The sequence below is a fragment of the Microcaecilia unicolor genome, chromosome 6 (genome assembly GCF_901765095.1).
Source record: "Microcaecilia unicolor chromosome 6, aMicUni1.1, whole genome shotgun sequence".
NCBI lineage: Eukaryota > Metazoa > Chordata > Amphibia > Gymnophiona > Siphonopidae > Microcaecilia > Microcaecilia unicolor.
This window is the reverse complement of record NC_044036.1, coordinates 156874800-156897807: the sequence shown is the minus strand read 5'-3', so window position 1 is coordinate 156897807 and position 23008 is coordinate 156874800. Positions and strand designations below refer to the sequence as shown.

The 23008-nt window shown below is 46.2% G+C and overlaps 1 protein-coding gene across 16 annotated transcripts in view; it reads left to right on the top strand.

Annotated features, from left to right (window-relative positions):
• Nucleotides 1-23008, top strand: part of SLMAP (sarcolemma associated protein) — a 255812-nt gene that overhangs the window by 213126 nt on the left and 19678 nt on the right. For 14 of the 16 annotated variants that reach the window (XM_030208012.1, XM_030208008.1, XM_030208023.1 and 11 more), the window contains 4 exons: nt 2503-2628; nt 4715-4789; nt 6684-7004; nt 7743-7860. In XM_030208012.1, coding sequence (XP_030063872.1) covers nt 2503-2628; nt 4715-4789; nt 6684-7004; nt 7743-7860 — 640 coding nt within the window. The remainder of the gene's footprint in view (nt 1-2502; nt 2629-4714; nt 4790-6683; nt 7005-7742; nt 7861-23008) is intronic. The other 2 variants (XM_030208024.1, XM_030208020.1) reach the window with 1 other exon arrangement.

Genomic DNA, 23008 nt, shown 5'->3' with positions numbered 1-23008 from the left:
CCTCTGCAGTTTTTAAACCCTGACTTTCCTGGCTCTCAACAGAATTTAACCACTAGACAACACCTGTACTCCATGGGGACAATACAGAAAGCCACATGGTAGAGCCTTGCGTGGCTGTCTCTTCAACCGTGAGTGTAATACTGGGCCATGAAGAATACTATCTATGCAAATGTTATGCATACAGATCTTGCATTGTAATTGGGAGAGCACAAGGGTTTCATGTTAAGTGGAGTGGAGGAGTGGCCTAGTGGTTAGAGCACCAGTCTTGCAATCCAGAGGTGGCTGGTTCAAATCCCACTGCTGCTCTTTGTGATCTTGGGCAAGTCACTTAACCCTCCATTGCCTCAGGAACAAACTTAGATTGTGAGCCCTCCTGGGACAGAAAAATATCCAGTGTACCTGAATGTAACTCACCTTGAGCTAGTACTGAAAAAGGTGTGAGCAAAATCCAAATAAATAAAATAAAGTGGTGCTTTTTGTGTGCTTGTCTTAACAGAAATGAAAAATGTCAGCACACATCGGTGCCTGTTATCCTGCATGCAAAAATCAGCCTCACAAAAATTTCTCACACAAATTTTGTGAGGCTGATATGGGCAGAAGAATGTGTGCTGACACTTTCATTTTTGTTTAGACATGAGCACATGATCAGCTACCTCTTGCCATTCTCTTAAACTTGCGGAAATTCTGGTTGTAGAAGATGACAAAATGGCAGCGAAAATTAAAAAAAAAAAAAACTGGAATTATATCCTGTCTGCCAAACCTTCTGTGCTGCACCAGACATGTCAAAAAAGTTTAGGTTCTGCACACATCAAAAGCCACAGCTCTTCTCTTCAGTGAGCGGAATACTTAGTGGCCTTCATTACCATACGTTTGAATGCAATGTGTGGCCATGTCTCTTCTATGCAAGTTAATACACATGCTTAATCGTTTTTCTGTATTGTTTGGCCAATAATGTGCACGTACAACCTGTGATAATTGCATAGTCAGGCTTTCTGTATCAGCCTCCATATATGTGCCCAGTGACTGGAGCCTGCTTAAGTACAGTTTTAACATTTTTATGCAGAGCGAACGTTCAGGTTTTTTTTTTCTTTTTTAGACATTTTTTTTTCAAAGTTCATTGTACTCAACATGTATGGCTTTATCCATGTTTAGTAACAAACACAAAAGAGAACAACAGCAAGAATCTGGAGAACCAGAAGTAACTTAAACAAAGTTTCAGTTTAGAAACTGCCCCCGACGTGGCCATGTTTCACCCAAGTAGGCTGCAGCAGGGGTCATATACCATCAGAATGAATACCTTTCACTCAAGACATATCAACGAATCTTAAAAGACAGCTGCCACTTCCTCAGAGCAACGTTATCAAACTCCTTTTCACAGACATTGTTGCAGTGCTTGTGTGGCAGCTTATAGACCTGTGCAATCTGCCATACAAGCCCTGTGCAAAGGAGTTTTGATAATTTTACTCTGAGGAAGTGACAGTTGTATCTTAGTGTTGTTGCTGTGACTTGAGTGAGTAGTATCTGTTCTCATGGTTACTCCTAGGGGAATTCTGCAAAATTCTGCACACGTTTTATTTGTAACTTCTTTTGTGTGCACAGAATTCCCTTATTATAAGGGCTGGCTGCTCCTCCCAGTTATGAAATCCCCCTCTACCTCCACCACAACAGGAGTTTCCCATGCACCTTCCTGCCAACCTCTACCCTATTTGGCATGTATATACCCCTCATGAACCTTTTCTCACACACACACACACACACTATCCTTTTTTTTTTCTTCAGCCCTACCCCACTCATATATGCTTTTTCCAGAACCATCCCCCTCCCCCCCCCAATACACACTCACTCTCTCTGTTTCTCTCTCTCCATCCCCGTCTCTCTCTCCCCTCCAGTGTGGCCAGACCAGGAGTTGCACATCAGGCTGCTTCCTGCTCCTCTGCCATCTTGGGCTCGACTCTTCCTTTGAGTCTCATGGGCCTCTGTACAACCACATGGTTTGAACAAACCGCCGGAGACCAAGGAGACAGAGGAGAAAACAAACCAGCCTGCAGCTATGCAGCTCCTCTTCCTGCCCACTTAGTGCTGAGAGGGAGAGAAGCAGACTACATAGAATTCTGCACAGGGTGGGGGGGGGGGGGAATTCTTTGCAAATTCAGCATTATGCAGTAGCACAAAATTCCCCCAAGAGTAGTTGGTGAAAGACCCCTGATGCAGCCATGTCAGGCATAGTTTCTAAATTGAATAAACTTTGTTCAAGTCACATCTGGTTCTCCAAATTCTTGGTGCTGTTCTTTTTTTTTTATTTTTTTGCTGCTGGTGTTATAGCACTTGTCTCTTCTTTTTGTGTGTGCCATGTTTAGTAGCTTCTATTTAATCCAGTAGTGTAACTGACTGAGTGTTAGTAACATCTTGCATGCTTCTAGAAGGTAAAGATGCTTCTATTAACATAACTAGTCAGTGTCTGCTACTTTAATCCTTAAAGAAAACAATTTCTTTTTTCATCAGATGATTTGCAGCATGCGCAATCTGGCACTAATGAAAGAAAGCAAGAAATTGAGCTGTTGCACAAAGAGCTGATTGAAACCCAAGACCTAGCCAGAACAAGTAAACTAAAATACCTTGAACTCCAAGGTGAGACTGAGATTCATACGATATTTCAGGAGTTCACTTCAACTGACTGCACATAGTTTAAATCTGCCATCAGCAAAGACCTTTCCTAAAGGGAATGTCAACTTGAACTTGTCAATCTGTATATTCAGTTTACATGCTTCAGTTGTAGAACATTGAAATGTGGTTATGATAAAAATGTATTTCAAACTCTTTGGTATCTGAAAGCTCATTCATACAAGACAGTTTTGTAGAAAACTCATCAACTGTCACGCATTTTTCAGCTCTAGATGGTTAATGTGTACAGTTTATGCAGGAATTTTGTGTTGTGTTTTAGGAAACCCCTTAGGTTAAACCCCCATCCACCCTGAACTAAAATAGTGTTATATAGAATTATCTGCAGTTGTGGGGAATTTTATGTTGTATACTTATATAATAAGTAATATTATTTGGTAATAGTAACTCAATATGGTGGCCTGACAGGCATTTGGAGGGTAAGGTAATTCTATAACTGTGTGTCTATTATAGGAACTGGGTGTGGTGCGCATTTAAAGCTATTCAAAGTAGGCACTGACTTTTCTTTATAGAATAGTAATGCAAATGGCCAAAAATGTGCATACAATAAGATACAATTGTTATACCCACCTTCTCCCCCCCCCCCCCCCCCAAACTGGGATCAGCATTCCAACCGTTCCCTACCCCACTCAAAAGTTTCCCTGGTGAGTTACTATGGGGTGCCAGATGGATCCTCATCCTGAATGCTCCTACCACTTTGCCAGACTGGGCTCAAAATGGTAAACTGACCCTTAGTCTTGTGGTACTACCACTAGTACTTTTCTTTAGTAGTATTAATCTCACACTTTTCCAGTGGTAGCTCAAGGTCAGTTGTAGTCAGGTACAGTAGATAGTTTCCTATCCTCAAATCTAAGTTTATACTTGAGGCAATGGAGGGTTAAGTGGCTTGCCCAAAGCCACTTTGTGGTCAAGCTAACAGAATTCTGTACTTTGTGTGTATCTGTGTGAACATGCCATCAAATCATGGCACATACTTTTCTAGAAGAAGTTATATATGTGCATAAGTGGCCACTTTTAGCACATAAACGATTAGAATTTCACTATTACACACCTTCCAGCCATCTAAAATTAGGCTGCTGCTTATATCCCATAGTGCTCTTAATTCTAATAATAGGGGTCAAAGCAAACATTTCAAGGCAACAATTTTTTAAAACTGTCTTGTCTTTTGCTTATGACAGAATAAATCTATCATGAGCCGGTGTCACACATTAAAAGAACATCGAAGCCACATTTTCTAGAGTGGCCCTGCTTATAAAAATCTGAAAACCAAACATAAATGGCCTATAGGCTGCCATTTTTTCCTTCTCCATCTTGTGTCATTAGATCAATGGCAAATGAGTCCTTGAATATCCTCAATATGTCTGGTTTTCCGGATATCTAGGGTAAATGATCAAGGGAAAGGGAAGGGGGTTTTGTTTGTAACTACATTCAAAGCGGTTTACATAGTATATACAGGTACTTATTCGTACCTGGGGCAATGGAGGGTTAAGTGACTTGCCCAGTCACAAGGAGCTGCAGTGGGAATCGAACCCAGTTCCCCAGGATCAGAGTCCGTTTCACTAACCACTAGGCTACTCCATCAAGAGACGTTTGGTTAGAAAACTAGACTTGTGGGTACCTGAGGACATGATGAGAAATAGGATGGAGTTGGAATTTGGGGGCCTGGTGCAAAGGAGAGGAAGAGTGAAATCATTCTCACCATTGTTTGTTATCCCAGTTCAGCTAAAGCTTCCTTTTACATCGGTCCCACCATGCTGGTGTTTCCTCTTCCTTCATTTAGCAGTTCTTGCCTTACATTGACAGACTTCAGTTATGCTCCAAGTGGCAGAATCCAGTGGCCTAGCTAATGACCTTGTTTTTCACACTATCATCTAACAAAATTGGCTCTTACTCGTATTAACTATTCTGGTTGTTTAAACATATTTGGCATTTTTTTTAAACATACGTTTGCACAGATCAGGAAAACTGTCATCACTTGAATAAGTTTGGCAGAAAAGTTCAACTTCTTGATAATTGTTTTACTTCTTAATTGTAGCACTCCTGGAAGATGAGAGAAAAGCAAACAGGCTGCAGGTTGAGGAATCGACCAGACAAATACAGCTACTTCAAGGTATAAAACAAGTCACTCAGTGTCATCTGTTATATCTAAAATGAGATCTCTGTTGTGCTCCAGGTAGCAGGGCACCAGTGCTCTAACAACTTTGAACATTTAGGTGATGGAGGGATCATTTTTTAATTTCTGGCAACCCAACAGTTTTTATAGTGTATTAATTTAGTGTATCAGTAGCCCTTAGGTTGATAGGCATATTAATAAGCAGATGTATGTATTCCTCAAGTATTAGGGGATAAAGAAAGTGTTCTCATGGTCTTATTTTGCCTCTGTGTGTTGAACTTCAGTTAAACTTGTAGCTCTTTTCACTTCGTCATCTCTAAAGCAGCATTGCCTCTTATTCACAGCAAAATTCGATTTTATAGGATTCTTTCAACTGCATTGTGAGAACAGAACCTTGAGAATCACTTTCTCAGGTAGCCTAGATTTAAAATTATAAGCCAAAATGACGGTGAAATTTTCATTTTACCACCTCCTGTGTTGTCCTGCCTCTGTCAATCACTAGTTGAGCACCACTTCTAACAGGTGGTCTGGGACTTTCTGAGGATGAAAACCAAGGGCACTAACCATATTAATAATAATAATAAATAAATAATAGGAAAAAACCCATGGACACTGCTGTGAATATAGCCTATGATTTATAGCAATTTTGAAGTAAATAATACAAGACATGTCACACTGCTAATAAATGAAGGGGCCTGATTGCTAGAGTATGGTAAAGTTTTGCATTTGCTGCACATTAGCGGTGCTAAATTTAATGCACTGTATGCTATCTGTTGGGGCTTGCTCAGTGTCTGCCCTGCAGTTATGTGGCATTTATCGTATAGTAAATGCAGCAGCAGGAGCAGCGTTGTAAGTGCATCCACACTATGAGCATGCGGTTAATACCGCAGCTTACTGCTTTAAAAGAAAGTATGTTCCAACATCCTTTACCCATGGCACTTAATTGGAGTTGTGTCCCTAGTGCATTAGTGGGAGGGCAGGAGTGATCCTTCTGTACTGCCAGCTCAGGTTCAAAATGACAGCCCTGATCCTGAGTAATCATTTCCACTTTAAGGAGTGAAGCTGTCAAATAAGCACATGCTCTTATTTGGCAGTACTGTAAGACTACCACTAGGGGTCACTCACCACTTTGAACCCAGGCTGGCAAAGTGGCAGTGCTGTTTGGGGATGGGGATGCCCTCCTCTTCCTCCCCCACTAACCCACCAAAGGAACCATGCCCTCCCCTAAGTAAGTGTGAGTAGATGCGGGGTGATGGAAATGTTGATCAGGGGGTTTGGGATTATTTCTTTTTTTTAATTAAGCAGCAGGCCACAATATCTGCATGCAGATAGTGCAGATGCACTTTCTCCACCACCACTTCTTAAGGAGGTAGGAAGTGTAACAGTGCATCCATTTCCTGCCCCCCTCCATCAGCAGCATTAGCCCTCTAATTAATATATGGTAAGTGTTGAAGCTGTTTACTAAAGTGCGATAAGTTAATCAAAGTCATGTATAATTACCATGCCAGTATGTGAAACGCTTGTAAGACTGAATGTTAAATATGAATTGATTGCAAGAGAGGTGCATAGCAATTTACAGCTGTACTGTGATTATGGAAGTTGAGACATGCAGCAGGGATGTGTCTACAGGTTTATTTCCAAAGGGATACATTTAGACAGGCAAGCTGATAGTGACTTGGGCATTTTTTTTTTCATCAGAAATGTTTAGTTTTCTTTTTCTTTTGTTTGTACATGCAAAAAATGTAAAGAATAAATATTTTCAGATTACCTTGTGTAATTTGCAGTGCTGTGTTTTCTTCATGTTTAGTAATGGTTAAAAAAAAACCCATAAATGTTAAAAATATATAAGAAGTTGAACAAGGTAAAGGCTATGCTTGTGTTATTTGTTCAGCTCAGCTTCAGAGGCTACAGAATGAGATTGAGATCTTGCGTGAGCAAAAGGAGAATGACATTGCCAGCACAAGGGATGAATTGGCTAGCGCCCAGGAAGAGATTGCCCTGCTGCAGCGAGAGGCAGAACAAGCCACCTCTGAGCGTGACAGCGACATCACTGAGCTGCAAGGGGAGTTGCAAAAGGTGCGGGCTGAGCTAGAACAGTGGCGCAAAGCAGCTTTAGAATACGAAAAGGAAATTGTCAATCTGCAAGCTAGTTTCCAACGGCAGTGCCAGGAACAGGAGGAACAGCAGAGGAAGGAGGCTGCTCACTTGCAAGGTAAAAAACAAAACAAAATAATGTGTTGCTAACAGAGATTATAGTCTCTCATCATGTTTAGTATGCCTTTGGGTTATGTGTTCCTTTTATTCTCAGTTCAGTGTTTCCTGATTTAAACACTGGAATGAGAAAGCTGTGAGGCTAATCCATCAATGTCCTTTGGGAACCAGCTGGGGAGGTGCCTGTTCTTTGAAGCCTAAATATAATCATTCATATGAATGGATATGAAATCCAAACAGCTATTATGTGCTGTAGCTATTCTAGGTTGCAGGATTATCCCAATTAGACACTCTGATAGTCTACTATCCTGCTTCTTATGGGTTTCTCATTGAACTCTCTCCTTTGCACTCTGTTCAAAATTCATCTTTACAACTTCCTGTACTCTTTTCAACCATCTAATGCATCTTCTCACATCATAACAGAGCTTTCAGGTTTCTTGTATTCACTATACTATACTATTCTATCTATGTCTTGTGTACCGCACAGTTTTCCACAAAGGACTTCACAGCAGTTTACATATCAAGAAAAACTCTTCATACGAAGATAAATTACTTATCAATAAAGATCATACGAATAGTATATCGGGTACATATCTTACTTCATTTAAAAATCATTTAGCTAAGCATCCTAAGATTCTGGGTATCTGTTCTAGCTGATTTTTTCCCCTTTTTCTCTGTGACCCTTTTGTTGCTATTGGTTGCTGTGTCCCTCAGTTAATTTTATGCAACTTGTTTGCAGCTGATGTTGAGAAACTGAGAAGAGAGTGCAGGATCCTCCAAGCAGACTGCCTCTCTCTGCAGAATGAAAATGCTTCATTGACAGAAGAACTTCAACGACAGAAGAAGGATCTGCTTAGGTGAGTGCTTCCAGACCTAAGGGGACATTTTGAAAATCTCTCTGCCCTTGTTTCTTTCCTTTAGGACCTGGAAGCATTTGTCTCTTAGACATCTGTAGTACATATGGCCCTTTGACACTTTTGTTTGGTTTGAGCTTGTGCTAACATTTTTTTTAAACAGTTTTTATTAAATATTACTTCCATTATGCAGGTTCCTACTCTTACAGAACCTGTGGCATAGTTGTATCCATCAACCAGCAGGAGGACATAGAGAACCAAAAACTGAGCTGAGACATATCTTTTGGCATCCAGTATAGTTTCTCAGTATTTTCTATCTCCAGCAGGTGGATGGTAACACTTTTCAGCCTCTGGTTCTGAGTGCTTTTACTTCTGGTCCAGTTGGTCAACTAGTCACTAGTTAAACTTTGCAGGTGACTTGTTTCTGCAGTCATATATGGAGGTCTTCCGATTCCTGTCTCTGATGCCCCGTGAATTTATTTCTTCCCTCCCTTCAGCTGTCCCCTGTTTTCTGTGGAGCTCTCCTTTACCAGCACAACAACTTTAAGGAAAAAAAAAAGGAAAGAGGTTTGCTGGAGAGCGTGGGACAGAGTATCAGTCCTGAGCCTTTGTAATCTGTGGTAAGACTTGTGAAAACTGTGAGCGTGGGGTGCGCAGCTGGCAATTTTAGGTCAAACTAAAGTTTGATGCGGAACTGCATGGGGGGCTGCAAGTTCTACTTAGTGCAGGAGAGAGATCCTGACTCACTACTTGGGACACCTTTTGCAGCGCTTGTGACAGTTGGGGTGAATGGAGAAGGCAGTGGTGTACCAAGGGTGGGGGCGGTGCGCCCCGGGTGCAAGCCGCTGGGGGGGGTGCCGTGCGCCTGTCGGCTCTTCGTTTTCATGCTCCCTTTGCCCCGGAACAGGTTACTTCCTGTTCCGGGGCAGAGGGAGCCTGAAAACGAAGAGCCGCAGGCGCGGCTCCCCCCCCCCCCCTCCCGAGCGGCGTGCACCTGGGGGGGGTTCTTTCGCCGGGGGGGGGGGGGGGCGGCGCATCGGCGATCCGCCCCGGGTGTCAGCCCCCCTAGGAACGCCACTGTGTGAAGGCAGTTAAACAGTGTTTCTGCTGTGAGACTCGCTGTCCGGCATCGGGTGTTGTGGTATATGCAAGCCGTGAATCCCACTGGACATGGAGGAAGCAGTCGGCAGCAGCCCATCTTCAGATTTGGTTCAGCATCCAAATATGCTTGGGTCTTCGGGATCTCCGGTATGGTAGGTGCACAGTTTGATGCAGGAGACTGCGGGAATGGGCACCATTTTGTTGGGGCTGACTAGCAGTGAGGAGCAGCTTCTGTCTGATCAGAGGAGCTAGCAGTGCCTTCCATTTAGGAGCCTTCTGCTTTGGCATCGAGTTCCATCTGTGTCAATCATGAGGGAGCTTATAAGTCCTTCTAAGGCCTTCCCGGTGCATCCAGACATTCAGGACCTGATTACAGCGGAGTGGGTCTCACCGGACATGGGACTGAGCGTGGTCAGAGCCATGGCTACCCGTTAGTTCCAGAAGAGAAAGATAAATTGCAGTTTCCCAGAGTGGACTCCATGGTTACAGTAGTGACTAAGAAAACCACCTTGCTGGTGGAAGGGGGTCAAATTGCCCTAAAAGACCTACAGGATAGGAAGCTGGAAGGCTCATTGAAACAAGCCTTTGAAATGGCTTCTTTGGACCTTCAAGTGACAGTGTGCAGCTCGTTTGTAGCAAGAGCACGTCAGCAACACATGATGGGCTGAGTACACTGTAAATTTCAAGGATCTGATAAGGTGGTGAAACCAGTAGAGTGTTCTCTGGTAGTTTCAGAAGCCACAGCCTGTTTGTGATGTCTCCAATGACAAGCTGCTCAGAATTTCCTGGCATTAATATGAACCTGAAGGCCAAGAATTTTAGAAGCAGTTTCTTGTTTGATCTTGAATCTCACTTCCCTGAACCCCAAGCAGTGCTAAAATCTGGCATGTTAGAACTGATTTTATGACCCTTCGTTGAAATAAACTAATGCATACCCACTACATCTGGGTGTATATGGCTGAGAAAGCACAGGATGAATCTTGCATTGAGTGCACAAACTTCTGCTGAATCAGATCCACAAGCCTCTTACATTCTGTTATGTTAGTAGGAGCTGCAAATATATGCTTAAATTTAAAGCTTAACACTGTTCTTAAAAAAATAAATAAATAAAGCAGATTTCAAGAATGATTTTACATTACCTAAATAAGTACATAAGTATTGCCATACTGAGAAAGACCAAAGGTCCATCAAGCCCCAGCATCCTGTTTCCAACAGTGGCCAATCCAGATCACAAATGCCTGGCAAGATCCTAAGCAGGTTACAAACAATATACATAATAAATTCACAAACCAATACACATTATGTGAAATCAATTAGAAATAGCCAGCATCAAAAAGATTCACCTCAAATAGGTCACAGGATCTGCCTATCCTTAAGCCCTAATCAGAAAAGACCTGCATAAACAAGCCTCTGAATGTCTGAAAAAAAGCCAACAATGATGAATCCTAGTTCCTGAGGAAATGAATTCTTTAGCAATGGGCCCAGCAAAAGAAAAAAAATCTGGCAGCGAAACTCTTCAAAACAGATTTGACGAAACATCTAATCAAAGCTTTAGTCAGTGGTCGTAATTGACCTATTGATCAATAGAATCACAATGAAGAAGCTATGAAGGAGTAGCCTAATGGTTTAGGACAGTGGACTGAGAACCTGGGGAAGTTCAATTCCCACTGCAGCTCTTTGTGATCCTGGGCAAGTCTCTTAACCCTCCATTGCCCCAGATACAAAACTTAGATTGTGAATCCCACTAGGGACAGAAAGTAAGTGCATATAATATGTAAACTGCTTTCGTTGTACCCACAGGAAGGCAATATCAAATCCATGACCCTTTACTTCAGCATTCATCAACTTGTGACTCGGCAATAAAATTTTAAACTGAATGCGCCATACAATGGGAAGTCAATACAAACTCTTTGGAATTGGTGTAAGATTCTCAAAACAGTGTTGCAGATATCATGCTGTTGCATTTCATGCTACTTGTAGGGCACACAATGAAAACTGGAGCAACCCCAAATATAGGAGTATTGCAGTAATCAGTGAGGCGTTGCCAAACTTTTAAATTGCAGTCAGTTATTTTTATTCAGTAACATATAGCAACACCCTCAATTTATAGAAAACTATCTCTTAATTACTTTCTTCAGTGATTAAGATATGTGTGACTTATTCTGCAGGTGTAAATCTCTCAGTGCTTATAACCTCTGGATCTGATTTGACTTAGCTGCTGAAGGAACCTGAAATCAGTACTTTAATGATGTTGAAAATATGTGAGAGGTTTGGTAGCTTGTAAGTGCTGAAACTGACCATATTGAGTGTAGTTTCTTTTTCATATGAAAGGCACAAGGTAGTCAGTGGGCCTCTCTTAAGAGTTGTGCGACATGGTCAAATCATCTGGCACCTGAAATGATTTTAATGTCTAAATTTTGGATGGTCTGAAGTTGGTTAAGTTTATACCTATGTAATCTTCTGTTAAATAAGCCTCGAGTCCTGACTAACTCGGTTCCAGTGCAGCAGTGAATTAATGAAAGTAGCTCCTGTATTGGTGGCAGCTTATGTCAGAGGTTACACAGTGGCTTTCACTGATGTTATCATGTTTCCTTCCCACTTCAAACATCTTACTTCATTGCTGAAGAATGTCCTAAATGTTAAGTTGAAACAATGTTGGCTTGTTCGTTTTCCCTCACCTCCTAAGGTTCCTCTTCCTTTCTGTTTTAAAACTACGGCTTGCCTCAAGCTCTTTACTGTATCATAACAGGTTTTGGAAAGAATCTGGGAAGTAAATTTTTTTTAGTCTTCTATAATGTTTTATTTGTACCCTATTGCCTACTGCTATTTAGTTGCCTTGCTTTAAATTCCCCTACAATAACAACACTGTGTATTACACTTAGTCCTGGGGAATTCTGTGCATAATATCTCAAAATTCTGCATATTTTATTTTTCAGAATAAAACAACATAATCACTATCTGAGTAATAGTTGAAAATGCAATAAAAGTAAAATGTGTATTCCTTGTCATCAACAGCAGATGAATTCACAGACTTTTGTAGGTTGTGACCATCTACCAGCAGGTGGAGATAAAGCTCAGTTTAGTGCTCTGTCCAAGGATGGTACACTCCTTGGAAAGCCAGTGTCTCCAGCAGGTTGGTGGATAATGTTTCACAAGCTCCTGGTCTCATTTGCTGTTTTACTCATGTTCTGGGTTTCCCGATTCAGTTGAGTCTGGGAGCATCAAAGCTCTGTGTCTGCCTATTCTAGGGGTACACGTGATGATGCCAGGTTCCCCCCCCCCCCCCCCCCAATCTCCCAGTTCCTGCTGCTTCCTTCTCCTTCCTCACAGTTCTACTGTTGCAGCTTTATGTGGGAGTGACTGGTTTCCCTTCACGTTGGCAGTTAATCATTCAGCCTTGTATGGAACCATTGTAATGCTGTGGAAGTTGCACGCTCAGGTTGTGAGTATTGCCTTTATTTTCTGCACCCTTTTGGTTTGTGGAACGAGTCATGCTACTGGGAAACACAGTAAGATGGGTCTCATACCTGGCACTTTCAGATTGCTGCAGGCACCAGCAGGGACAGTTCTGTTTCCGCATGGGTGCTTTTTCCCACCTCTAGATCTGGGTCTGGCCTTCTTCAGGAAGGTCCTTTCTTTTCAGGGCTATTCCGTCCTGATCGCTGTTGGTGCCGGGAGTGGTGAGCCTCCTCTCGCTCTTTGCAGAGGGAGACTCCATGGATGCTGTGATGCCAGGTCCTTTTGGTGGCAGTTTATTTTGACTGGCCAGGCATTCTTCACCCTTATTCGGAACCTTCAGTTGGGGGTGCCAGAGTGGCTGTTTAGCTTGGCGGTCGGTTGGCCTGTCCTGCATATGGGCAGCGACATTCGCTGCCAGTTCCTATTTCGCAAACATGTATCCTCTGGATACAGTGTCTATTTACCTTGCTAGCAGTGGATTACTGCAGAACAGTTCTGTGCAGTGAAGCTTGGGAGCTTCAGAGTGACCCTTTGGGGTTTTTTTTTTTATATTGTAGTCCTTGCCTGAATTAAAAACAGAATAACAGAGGAACCACCGAAGGGTGGTCAGGGCAGAGGTATGGCTTTGCCTTACCTCTATTTCTGATGCTCCTTGCTCTTCCAGAACTCTGAGGGCTTCATTTATCTCTTTCAGCTCTTAGGGTGGTTATTCTCATTCTGGCCTTCTTTCGTTGCTCCCTTAGGACTAGTGGTTGTTGACGCTCATTTTTTCTTTTTGTGTCATAGGTCTTTAATCAGCAGTTTAGGCCCCTGATGGTGCATCAGTGCCTTCAGTCTAGCTGCTTGCATGATCTGACAGACAGGGGGGTACTGCTAGGGCCTGGCCATGTCTGCATTCTGCATTTCAGCCCTCCCTGCATAGACCTTCCTTGTGGCCTCCTGGGGGACTACAGCATGGGCAGCCTCTTTCTTCTGTCGGATTTCAGCTGTCATAGTTCACTTTGCCTAGGCGGCACTATGTTAGCTTGGTTCACTAAGGCTGCAGCCAAGTTTGCCCCACTCGGACACAGACTTTATCACAGTCTGCACTACTTCAGCAGCAATGCTTTTCCTCTGTCTCTGGATAGAGAATGTGGCTCCATGTCATCATGTAGAGCACAGCTTCATCCTTGGATGTTGAGCTCCCCTCTGTTTGTACCTATGGAGCACACAGCTCCATCTCCAGATGTTGAGCTCACCTCTATCTCTTGGTATAGAGCACGGCTCCCTCTCTTGATGAGCCGTGTAAATGAGTATTTCAAAGATCTGATAAGGTTGTGAAACCAGCAGAGTGTGCTCTGGTAGTTTCAGATGCCACAGCCTGTTTGTGTTGTCTCAAACGACAAGCTGCTCAGAATTTCATGGCATTAATATGAACCTGAAGGCCTCTGGAGGAGGAACACACTTCCATCTCTGACTATAGGGCATAGTTTCATCTCTGAATGGGGAGCGCACCTCCATTTCTACATTTAGAGCACAGCCCCACCGCTGGATGGGGAGTGCCCCTCTGACTCTGATTATGGTGTATGGCTTTATTTATGGCTCTAGAGCACTTCTCCACCTCTAGATATAGAGCCCAGCTCCATCTCTAGCTGTACGGCTTAGATCCATCTCTGGAGGTAGGGCTTAGGCCCATTTCAGATGGTGGGATTCAACTCCATCTGTCTGCATATAGAGCGTATCTCCATTGCTGGATGTAGGATGCAGCTCCATTTTTGGATGTCGGGCACTACTTTGTTGCTGGATGTGGAGCTTGTCTGCTTCGTTGGATGTAGGATGTCTTTCCTTCTCTGGATGTGGGGCACACCCTTCTCTGGCTCTGGTGAGTGGCTCCTTTTCTGGGAATCCGGCTCTCTTCAATATTGAGAAGCCGGGCACAATGCCATCACTGATAGTTTTGGCTGTAGAGAGCAGCTTGGACCCTAAATGTGGAATTCAGCTCCCTCACTGTAGGAAGGATGTCTCTTCATCTTTGGGAGTGGCCTCAGCTTCTTCTCTGCATATACAGCACTGCTGTTTCTATTTCTCTGGAGCACTGTTTTCCCTCTGTATGGAGAGAGCAGGTTCCTCTCTATGCCAAGCACAGTTCCTTCCTGGAGGTAGAGCACAGAGGCATCTCTGTCTATAGTACTCACCTTCCTCCCTGTTGTGGGACTTGCCTTCAGATGGACCATAGCTGTCTTTCCTGTTGTAAGACTGGGGTGGGAAACCGCCTCAGTTATTTTGTTTTAAATTTGAGTTCCTAGTTCTTGGATTATTAATGTGGACAAACAAATGTATATTTTCTTTACCTGATTGTTTTTTTTTCAATATTGTATATTTCTTTAAATTCTAATTTATGTATATGACATAAATGAAATGTTAAACTGAATAAATAAAAATTAAAAAAAAAAGATGGACCATAGCTACTCAGATTCATGAGGTTTGTGGTGCACACCTTCATGGATGGAACACTCCTTCATCTCCTTCTGGAGAGTGCAACTTCATCAATGTCTGTGGAGCACAGCTTCCTCTTGGTATGTGGTGTGTGGCTACTCCTTGGTACATGGAGCGCACCTTCAGCCCAGTTTGTGGTGCATGGCCCTGTCTTGGGGTTTCAACATTGCTGCAGGCGAGCAGTTTCATGCCTTCGGGAATCTCTGCTCCAGCTGTGTTACTTGGGCACAGCTCAGTCTTTGGGGGTCAGGCGTAGTTTCCTTTTGACAGCGCCCCTTGGATTCTTCTAGGACAGGACACATCTGGCTCGGGGCCTCAGCCCAGGCTCTAGGGCCCGCCGCTGGCTCTGCCGGAGGGGCAGGTCTTCAGTCCTGGGGTGGTGTGCAGCTCCAGCGCAGGCTGTGAAACATTGGTACGGGTTGATCAGCTGGGAGCATCTCAGCTCTGCCGGTATGCACGGCTTTATTGCTGGCAGTAGGCCGTGCTGCCTTCTCTGCAGGTACTGTTCTGCCCCATCCCTGTACAGCCCTATGGCCCATCTTCAGACTAGTATGGGGCCCCTACTCCAACTCTATTTGGTCGATCACGTTTAGCAGGGTAGGTTTGGAGTTCTCTCACATTTGATGGGGCTTCCCTTCACGCTTAAACTAGGACTTCGATTCCTTGCTCAGATTTGGTATACTGGTTCCCCATTATGGGTGCCACACAGTTCATAGTTCCTGGCTGTGAAGAAGGAGTGCTATTTATTTCCTTGTTTTCCTGTTTCTCCTTCTGCTTTATAAGGAATACTGACTATTCAAGGAGCATACCGTCCTATATGGCAGAGCTCAGTATAATGCTCTCTTTATCTACCTGCTAATAGATGATCATCTGCTGTGACTATTGTAAAGAAAATTATCAGGTAATACATAATTTCCCTTCCTCATAGATGTGTGAATTTTTAATTTTTTGTGCCGAATTCACTCAAGTTCTATAAAAGGGCATGAGGTTTGACTCCTCCATCTTTTGACTCCTCCATTTGATCCCTAGGTTACTCTTAATTTCTAACCTTCCCCGCCCCCAACTCCCAGTGGCTCTTTCTCAACAGGCTAAATTTCTCTCCACTCTACTCTTGCTATTTATTCCCAGATTTCAACTCCCCCTACCCAACTCATTCTTGCTTTCCACAAGCTCAGGCTCAACCCCACCCCTCTTCCTTTAGCCACTTAATCCTACCCAAGTCTCTCTTGCCCTCAAAGCTCAAATTTCTTCTTCCATATCATCAAGCTGATCAATCCATAGACTGGTGGGTTGTGTCCATCTACCAGCAGGTGGAGATAGAGAGCAAACTTTTGCCTCCCTATATGTGGTCATGTGCTGCCGGAAACTCCTCAGTATGTTCTCTATCTCAGCAGGTGGTGGTCACACACAGCAGCAGCTCTGGCTAGGCCTCCAAGCCTAATCCTTAGGTTTTGTTGAGGCCTGGGGTTGAGGGCTCTTTTGAGCAAGTGCAAACCTGGTGGTGCCAGGTCCCTCCTTTTCTCCCCCCTCCCGCTGGCTCCGTTTAAAAAAAAAATATATATATATTTTTAAACGTCTTTAAAGGCGTTTAATTCGACGTTTCTTTAAACGTTCATTGCAGCTACTCACTGGGACACCAGTTCGTTACAGCTCGGAGCGGCAAGCAGGTAATTTTACCTTTTTATAGCGGGCAGGGGGTTCCCCGATTCTTCTCCTCGTGGCAATGGCGTCGGAGGGCGAGGGCGCAAAGGGTCGCTCCCCGGATCGCTGGAGCGCTTCTAGAGGGGATGCGGGGGTTTTACAACCTGATTCGCCCTTGATGGGTGATAGTTTAGTGACCGATGAATGTCCCGGTCGTTCCTCCGGCGTGGCGGTTTTTTCCCGCCATAAACGCCCATCCCCCGCTCCTCGCCTCCGCCATCTTGGCCGGCCACGCGGCTCGGACGGCTTCTTCGGGGCCGCCCTTGAGGTTGGAGACATTAATGCCATGAACGCCCTTAATTTGGGCGACTGCACAAAAGCGGCTAAAGTTAAGCGCCGTTCTTCCCGCGCGGCTCCTTCACGGAGTTTCGCGCCGGACGCCATTTTGGATGCACAGCATGTCTCTCCCCCGCTATTGCGAGCGCCGGTTGAGAGTGCGTCTAGGGCTGTTGCCCAGGCTGCGGAAGTGCACAGTCTGGGGGGTTTCTCCCCCGAGTTTGTTTTGCTGCTGCATCAGGCTTTCCTCATGTAAAACGCTGCCCCTGCTCCCTCTTCTGATAAGGAGGTTGAGGTTCCCAGAGGTAAACGCCCTCGGGTTGATTTCCAGGCCTTGGAGGACTTTTGTCTCCTCCGATGTAGATGAGGGCAGCGTGTCTGAGGTCTCCCAACGATCCTTTGCGGATTCCTTGGAGGAGATAGATCCCCGCTCGGATGGAGCGGATGACCCCTCTGCAGCGCGGCTTTTTAGCCCAGAGGATTTGCCCAACCTGTTGTTACAGGCCATGGACACTTTGAAGATTTCCTCTCCGGAGGACGTCTCTCCCTCAGCCCCTGTTGGCTCTGCCATTATGCTGGGGACGAAGCGCCCGCCTAGAACCTTCCACGTGCATGATGCCATGCACACCTTAATTGCGGCTCAATGGGATGTCCCGGAAACGAGCCTTAAAGTGGCTAGGGCTATGTCCCGCCTCTATCCTTTGGCTGTGAGTGAACGTGAGGCCTATCTGTGGCCTACCGTGGATTCTTTAATCACTGCGGTGACTAAGAAAACGGCGTTGCCGGTGGAAGGTGGCACGGCCCTAAAGGACGCCCAAAGACAGAAGATTGGAGGCGGCCTTAAGGTCGTCCTTTGAGGCAGCTGCTTTAAGTTTGCAGGCCTCAGTTTGCGGCTCCTATGTGGCCAGGGCGTGCCGGACTATGGTGCAGCGGGCTTCCCCCTCGGATCATTCCTTGAGGGCTGATTGGCCGGCCCTGGAATCGGGCTTAGCCTATTTGGCAGACTTGCTGTATGATGTCTGGAGAGCCTCAGCTAAAGGCATGGCTCAGACAGTCTCTGCGCGGCGGTGGCTTTGGCTGAAACATTGGTCTGCTGACCACGCCTCTAATCCCGCCTGGCTAGATTGCCTTTTAAAGGCAAGCTGCTCTTTGGGGTCGAGCTGGACAAAATCGTGACCGATCTCGGCACGTCTAAGGGCAAGAAATTACCAGAGGTCAGGGCTCGGGTTAGTACTCGTCCCGATACCTCCAGAGGACGGTTGCAGGAAGCCCATCGGTACCGCCCGGGCAAGTCGGGTTCCTCTGCCCCCTCTTCCTTCAAGAGGAATTTCTCCCCCAAGCAGCATTCCTTTCGCAGAGACCGCCGTCCCGGAGGTGCTCCCTCCGGTCCTCCCCCAGGGTCTCGTACCCAATGACGGGGCCTTGGTCCACGCCCCAGTGCAGATTGGAGGACGGCTGTCCTCGTTTCTGGGCGAGTGGACCACTATAACTTCAAACGCGTGGGTGCTGGAAGTCATCAGAGACGGCTACAAGCTAGAGTTCTGCCAACTCTTAAGAGACGGGTTTGTACTCTCTCCCTGCAAGTCTCCGGTCAAGCTGTGGTAGTGCAGCAGACCTTGGACAACCTGATCCGCCTGGGTGCGGTCGTTCCGGTGCCAAAAAATCAGATTGGCAAGGGACGTTACTCCATTTACTTTGTGGTTCCAAAGAAAGGAGGTTCTGTCCGGCCTATCCTCGACCTCAAAGGGGTCAATCGGGCCTGGAAAGTGAGGCACTTTCGCATGGAGACTCTCCGCTCTGTTATAGCGGCAGTGAAGGCAGGAGAGTTCTTGGCTTCCTTGGACATCAGGGAAGTGTACCTGCATATTCCCATCTGGCCTCCTCTCCAACGCTTTCTGCGTTTTACAGTCCTGAGACGACACTTCCAGTTCAGAGCCCTCCCTTTCGGGTTGGCTACTGCTCCGCGGACCTTTTCCAAAGTAATGGGGGTCATAGCGGCCTTCCTGCTAAAGGAAGGAGTACAAGTCCATCCTTATCTGGACGACTGGTTGATCCGAGCCCCCTCTTATGCAGAGTGCGGCAAAGCTATGGACCGGGTAGTTGCTCTTTTGAGCTCCCTGGGATGGATCATCAACTGGAAGAAGAGCCAGCTGCGCCCGACTCAGTCCCTGGTGTATCTGGGAGTTCGATTCGACACCAAGTGGCCAGAGTGTTCCTGCCAGACAATCGGATTGTCAAGCTTCAGGCTCAGGTGGGCTAGTTCCTAGTAGCCTCTCCTATTCGGGCTTGGGACTACGTGCAGCTGTTGGGCTCTATGACGGCCACGATGGAAGTAGTGCCCTGGGCCAGGGCTCATATGAGACCACTACAGCTATCTCTGCTGCTGCGCTGGACTCCGATGTCGGAGGATTATGCTGTGCGCCTTCCCGTGGACCCAGCAGTGCGCAAGGCGCTGAGCTGGTGGACGCAGACAGACAAGTTGTCTGCAGGATTGCCTCGGGTGACCCCGGAGTGGATTGTCGTCACGACAGACGCCTCTTTGATGGGCTGGGGAGCCCACTGCTTGGGAAGGACAGCGCAGGGGCTCTAGTCTCCTGCAGAGGCAAGTGGTCTATCAACCTCCTGGAACTCAGAGCCATTCGGTTGGTGTTATTGGAGTTCATCCCGGTACTGGTGTTGAAGCCTGTACGGGTCCTGTCGGACAATGCCACGGCTGTGGCCTATATCAACCGCCAGGGAGGTACCAAGAGCGCCCCTCTAGCCAAGGAGGCTATGAGTCTTTGCCAGTGGGCGGAAGCGAACCTGGAGCAGCTTTCAGCGGCCCACATTGCCGGAGTCATGAATGTCAAGGCGGACTTTCTCAGTCGCCATACCTTGGAGCCCGGAGAGTGGCAACTATCTGCTCAGGCATTCTTGGACATCACGAAGCGCTGGGGCCAGCCGAGCCTAGATCTGATGGCGTCATCGGCCAATGGCCAAGTGCCGCGCTTTTTCAGCAGAGGACGGGACCCTCGATCCCTGGGAGTAGATGCTCTTCTCCAACAGTGGCCGACACAAGAGCTCCTCTATGTGTTCCCGCCCTGGCCCATGTTGGGCAGGGTGCTAGACCGGGTGGCAAAGCATCCCGGCAGGGTAATCCTGGTGGGTCCGGATTGGTCCAGACGTCCCTGGTATGCGGACTTGTTCAGGCTCTCAGTCGACGATCCTCTGCGGCTGTCAGTGGAGCAGGGCCTGTTACATCAGGGTCCCGTGGTGATGGAGGATCCCTCTCCCTTTGGTCTTACGGCCTGGCTATTGAGCGGCAGCGTCTGAGGAAGAAGGGCTTCTCAGACAAGGTCATCGCCACTATGCTGAGAGCGAGGAAGCGCTCTACTTCTACTGCTTACGCCAGGGTTTGGCGTATCTTTGCAGCATGGTGTGAAGCAGGCTCACTTTCTCCCTTCACGGCTCCAATTTCTTCAGTGTTGGCGTTCCTGCAAGAAGGTCTGGAGAAAGGCCTGTCGCTCAGTTCCCTTAAAGTCCAGGTAGCGGCTCTGGCTTGCTTCAGGGGCCGCCTGAAGGGTGCTTCCCTGGCTTCGCAGCCAGATGTGGTGCGCTTTCTCAAGGGAGTTAATCACCTGCGCCCTCCTCTGCACTCAGTGGTGCCTGCGTGGAATCTCAATCTGGTGCTAAGAGCATTGCAGAAGCCGCCTTTGGAACCCTTGTCGAGGGCATCTCTGAAAGACCTGACGTTGAAAGCAGTCTTTTTGGTGGCTATCACTTCAGCCAGAAGAGTTTCCGAGCTCCAGGCGCTCTCATGTCGAGAGCCTTTTCTGCAGTTCACTGAGGCAGGAGTGACTATTCGCACAGTGCCTTCCTTTCTGCCCAAGATTGGTTCTCGCTTCCATGTGAATCAGCAGCTCTGTCTCCCTTCCTTTCGTAGGGAGGACTACCCAGAGGAGTACTCCGCTCTTGAATATCTGGATGTGAGACGAGTCATCATCAGATACTTGGAAGTGACCAATGATTTCCGGAAATCGGATCATCTGTTTGTCCTGTTTACAGGTCCTCGTAAGGGTCTGCAGGCTGCTAAGCCTACAGTGGCAAGATGGGTCAAGGAAGCCATTGCAGCGGCTTATGTGGCCGCGGGGAAGGTGCCGCCTATCCAGCTGAAGGCTCACTCCACGAGAGCTCAGGCGGCCTCGATGGCAGAGGCCGGATCCGTCTCCTTGGAAGAGATATGCAAGGCGGCAACGTGGGCTTCGGCTCATACATTCTCCAAGCATTACCGTTTCACTGTGGCTGCACGGGCGGAGGCCCGGTTTGGAGCTTCAGTGTTGAGGTCAGGGATTTCTATGTCCCGCCCTGGGTGAGTACTGCTTCGGTACATCCCACCAGTCTATGGATTGATCAGCTTGATGATATGGAAGGTAAAATTATGTATAATCATACCTGATAATTTTCTTTCCATTAATCATAGCTGATCAATCCATAGCCCCTCCCAGATATCTGTACTGTTTATATTCTGGTTGAATTTTAGGTTCAAGTTTAGCCTTCAGTTACTTCAGGAGGACTTCGTGTTCAAGTTCTTCTTTCACTTGGATTCTTCAAGAGTTGAGACGAGTTTGTGTTACAGTGAGCTGCTGCATTCCTCTCCCCTCCGTTTTACGGGGCTGGATTGAGACATAAATTCTGCCGGCACTCCCTCCCGCTTCGTGCGGCTGTAGGGCAGCTTTGTACCCCTCCCGCTTCGGCGGTGTTAGGGTCAGTCAGCTCCTCCCGCGGTTGCGGTTGCAGGATAAGCCAGATCCCCCCGCATCGGCGGGTGTGGTGTCCCTCCCCCGCTCCGCGGGGATGAGCTGGACAGATTCCCCTCCCCCACTTGTGTGGGGATGAGCTGGGTTAATTCCCCTCCCCCGTTTCGGCGGTGGTGAGCTGGGCAGAGTGTCCCTTCGTGGGTGTAATTCTCTAAGTGCTGAGTCCTGCGGATGGAGCTTTGATATCGACATACTGAGGAGTTTCCGGCAGCACATGACCACATATAGGGAGGCAAAAGTTTGCTCTCTATCTCCACCTGCTGGTAGATGGACACAACCCACCAGTCTATGGATTGATCAGCTATGATTAATGGAAAGAAAATTATCAGGTATGATTATACATAATTTTACCTTCCTCAGCACTCTCTCGCTCCCTTTCCTCAGTCCCACGCTCACCTATCTACGTCTCTCCTTTGCCTGCCCAAACTCTGTCCCCTTCACTTTGACCTCCATCTTCCTCTTGCAGAGCCAACATTGTGTCTCTCTCCCTTGTGCTCTGGGGGCTACAATTTCTACTTTGAGCTGTGGGGTCAAGCTTGCCATTTCTCTTCTAGCCATGTGGGCTACAGTCCTCCTCTCTAAGCTGTGGGGCTAACTCTTCAGCGATCCTCCACTTACAGCCAAAGTCTGTGCAATAGATGAGAATTAGAGGGGGAGGGGATAGAATTCTGTATCACAGAATTCCCCTAGGCCTTATTGCACTGTGTTAGTAATCCAGCTTCAAAATAAATCTTTTAAAAAGAGTCCAATTAAAGATGTCTTTGTGGTGAAATGGTTTTATTTTAACGTATCCTCAAAAAGCATGAAACATGCAGTTTGCTAACAAAATGACTAACACAGACTATTGGTGGGGGGGGGGGGGGGAGGGCTACAGGAATCTCCAAATTTAAATAAACAAGGCCTCGACGCTCAAAGAGCATCGGTCTGACCAAATATGTTAGTTTTCCCAAAGGAGTTCACAGATATCTTTAGTCTCAATAAATCATCAAACTCCAGAAAAAAAGAGAGCAAACAAAAAATGGAAAAAATATTGCTCACGAAAAAAAGAGAAAAATAGCCTTGTTTAAATTTTAAGGTTTTTGTAACCTTCCCCCCCCCCCCCCCCTCCCTTAGTGTGTGTTAGCCATTTTGATAGCAAACTGCATGTTTCATGCTGTTTGAGGATATTTTTAAAGTTTTCTACCCCATGTGTATTTTTTTATTTTAATGTACCCATTTTCATGAGACTGGGAAGTCTTTGTAATTTCTGGTGCAATGGTTTCTATTATGTTATCCAGACAGATTGTGGTCTTAAAATATCTGTTTAAAAAACAAAAAACAACAACCTTGAAAACACTTACAAA